At 48.2% G+C, this 2,092-nt stretch overlaps 1 protein-coding gene across 2 annotated transcripts in view; it reads right to left on the bottom strand.

Moving 5' to 3' along the window:
* The window catches only part of Eapp (E2F-associated phosphoprotein), a 22,819-nt gene extending 20,944 nt beyond the window's left edge, over window positions 1-1,875 (bottom strand). Inside the window, exon 1 of one of the 2 annotated variants that reach the window (XM_013012370.1) lies at window positions 1,696-1,875. In XM_013012370.1, coding sequence (XP_012867824.1) covers window positions 1,696-1,769 — 74 coding nt within the window. In that variant the 5' untranslated portion in view covers window positions 1,770-1,875. The remainder of the gene's footprint in view (window positions 1-1,695) is intronic. The other variant, XM_013012371.1, reaches the window with a different exon arrangement.
* Between the last annotated feature and the right edge of the window lie 217 nt (window positions 1,876-2,092).

The raw sequence follows: 2,092 nt of genomic DNA, 5'->3' as shown, positions 1-2,092 counted from the left end.
GAGATAAAACATTATGAGCCCTGCACATTTTTATTAAATGTGCCAAGAATGCAGTGTTTTAACCATTCTTCATCCAGGCCATTTCCCAGCACTGTGTGAACAGTGAGCAACCTTAAGAAATGAGATATTGTCTCTTTCCAAGATTTATTTACTGCTGCTACAAAACAGGTAGAGTCTCTAAGTTCAAGTGTTCTTTAGACACAATCCCAACACACTGAATGTGCATCATTGATTAGCCTCATTCATATGATCCAGAAGAGCAATGAACATGACACTCTCTGTGCTATATGCACTCTTTTCTCTCTGTCCCAGAAGTCTCACGTGTGCTGCTAGCTTCCATAAAACAGTAGCAGGCTCTAAATTATTAGATTATAAAATAAAATCCTGACAGATATATATGTCTCTAAACACTACATTCTTTTTAAAATAAGTACTGCCCAGTACTAAGAATTTCAGGCCATCTGGAATTATGACAGACAGCAAGGCAGGAAGAGAGGGGGAGAGAGGGGAGGAGAGGGAACAGGAGAAAGGGGAGGAAAGGGAGAAGAGGAGAGGGGAAGGGGAGGGGATAAGGGAGAGAGAAGAGAGGAGAGGGGAAGAGAGGACAGGACAGGACAGGAGAAGATATAACTACAGACACTAGAAGCATCACAAATGGTAGGGCAATTGAGTTTTGAAGGCCTTGAGTTCCAACTCCAGCACCACATACACACAAAATTTACCTACAAAATCTAAGTTGATAGTATGACCTAAAATATTAAATGAATAACCTTGGTGTATATGGTAATAGTAATAGCAAAAAGGCACACAAATCCAGAAAACATTACTATATTCCAATCAAAAGAAGTTTATTAATTGATGCCTGCATGTACCTCCTTTCACAGACAGGGCCATTAACTGACACTTGTTCGCAAGGAATCCTGGTAACCCCCCCTCATACCTCACAATGAAAATCTCCACAGCAGTCTTCCCTTCCCTGCCTACAACCCTTCCCCAGACTGACGAAGCAACACTGTGAATGAACAGCTTCGCAAAAAAAGAAAAAAAGCTTCGAGGCACAGAACTAATGTTCAGAATTAATTACATGAAACTGTTGACATCTACTGAAATAGCTAACGTTGACTGGAAATCTCTCGGTGATATGACTAGAAGTTTGGGGCTCGGTGGCTGAGTGTTTGCCTAGCTTGCACGAGGCTAACAGGCCACATACACATACAAATTAATCTCGTTAACTAGAACGACCTTGTCATGGTCCAAAACTGCTGGTCCACGATTCCTTTATTTCTGTCTAGATCTGCAGTCTACGTGAAGGCCTGTGGGGCTCACAACGAACATGATACATCCCCATACTTAGCAGACTGCGTTTTGTAGCCGAGAAGCCGAAGATGGGTGACTTGTCTTTAGTCACACTGCTAGTAAGCCACACACAGAATTCCATGACGATTCACCATGGGGCACCCATTGACTCGGGAATGTCTTCCCCCGAGCTAGTGCTCCCCGGGTCCCCGCTAAAGGCAGAGCCATAGCACCAGATCCCTCCCTGGGACCCCAACAAGCGGCCGCCGGGCGCCGGGCGCCGGGCGCCGGGCGGACGGTCCGCACGGCCGGACAGACGCAGCCGTTGAAGAGGCCCAAGGCCTAGCCTGCGCTCAACGCCAGAGCGGAGCCGGGGGCCGGGGGGGTGCAGGAGCCCACCTGCTCAAAGCTGGTTCTTCGTCGCTAGGCTCTTCCAGCGCGTAGGGATCGTAGTCATCCTGAAGCCGGTTCATGATGGTCTTCAGCGGCCCCGCACCGCATCAGAACCTCGGGAGCAAAGTATTTTTACTGAGGCATCCCGACCAGCACTTCCGCCCAAACATCCGGGTCCTCAGTCGACGCCTGCGCAAACAGCTCAAGAACCGGAAGTGGGAACGACAACGCGGGGCGGGGCTAATGGCGTTAACGTGGAAAGAGTAATACCTGTCTCGCAAAGAATTGGATGGAATTGGAGGTGTGACGCAAGTGGTGGGGAGACTACCCTAAGTGAAAAAGCCTAGTGAGAGCGAGGGGCCGAGACTAAGCCCCAATACCAGCACCATGAATGAATGAATGG

This window comes from Dipodomys ordii, unplaced genomic scaffold (assembly GCF_000151885.1).
Source record: "Dipodomys ordii isolate 6190 unplaced genomic scaffold, Dord_2.0 Scaffold16, whole genome shotgun sequence".
Lineage (NCBI taxonomy): Eukaryota > Metazoa > Chordata > Mammalia > Rodentia > Heteromyidae > Dipodomys > Dipodomys ordii.
The sequence above is the reverse complement of the archived record's forward strand: the minus strand, read 5'-3'. Positions and strand labels throughout refer to the sequence as shown.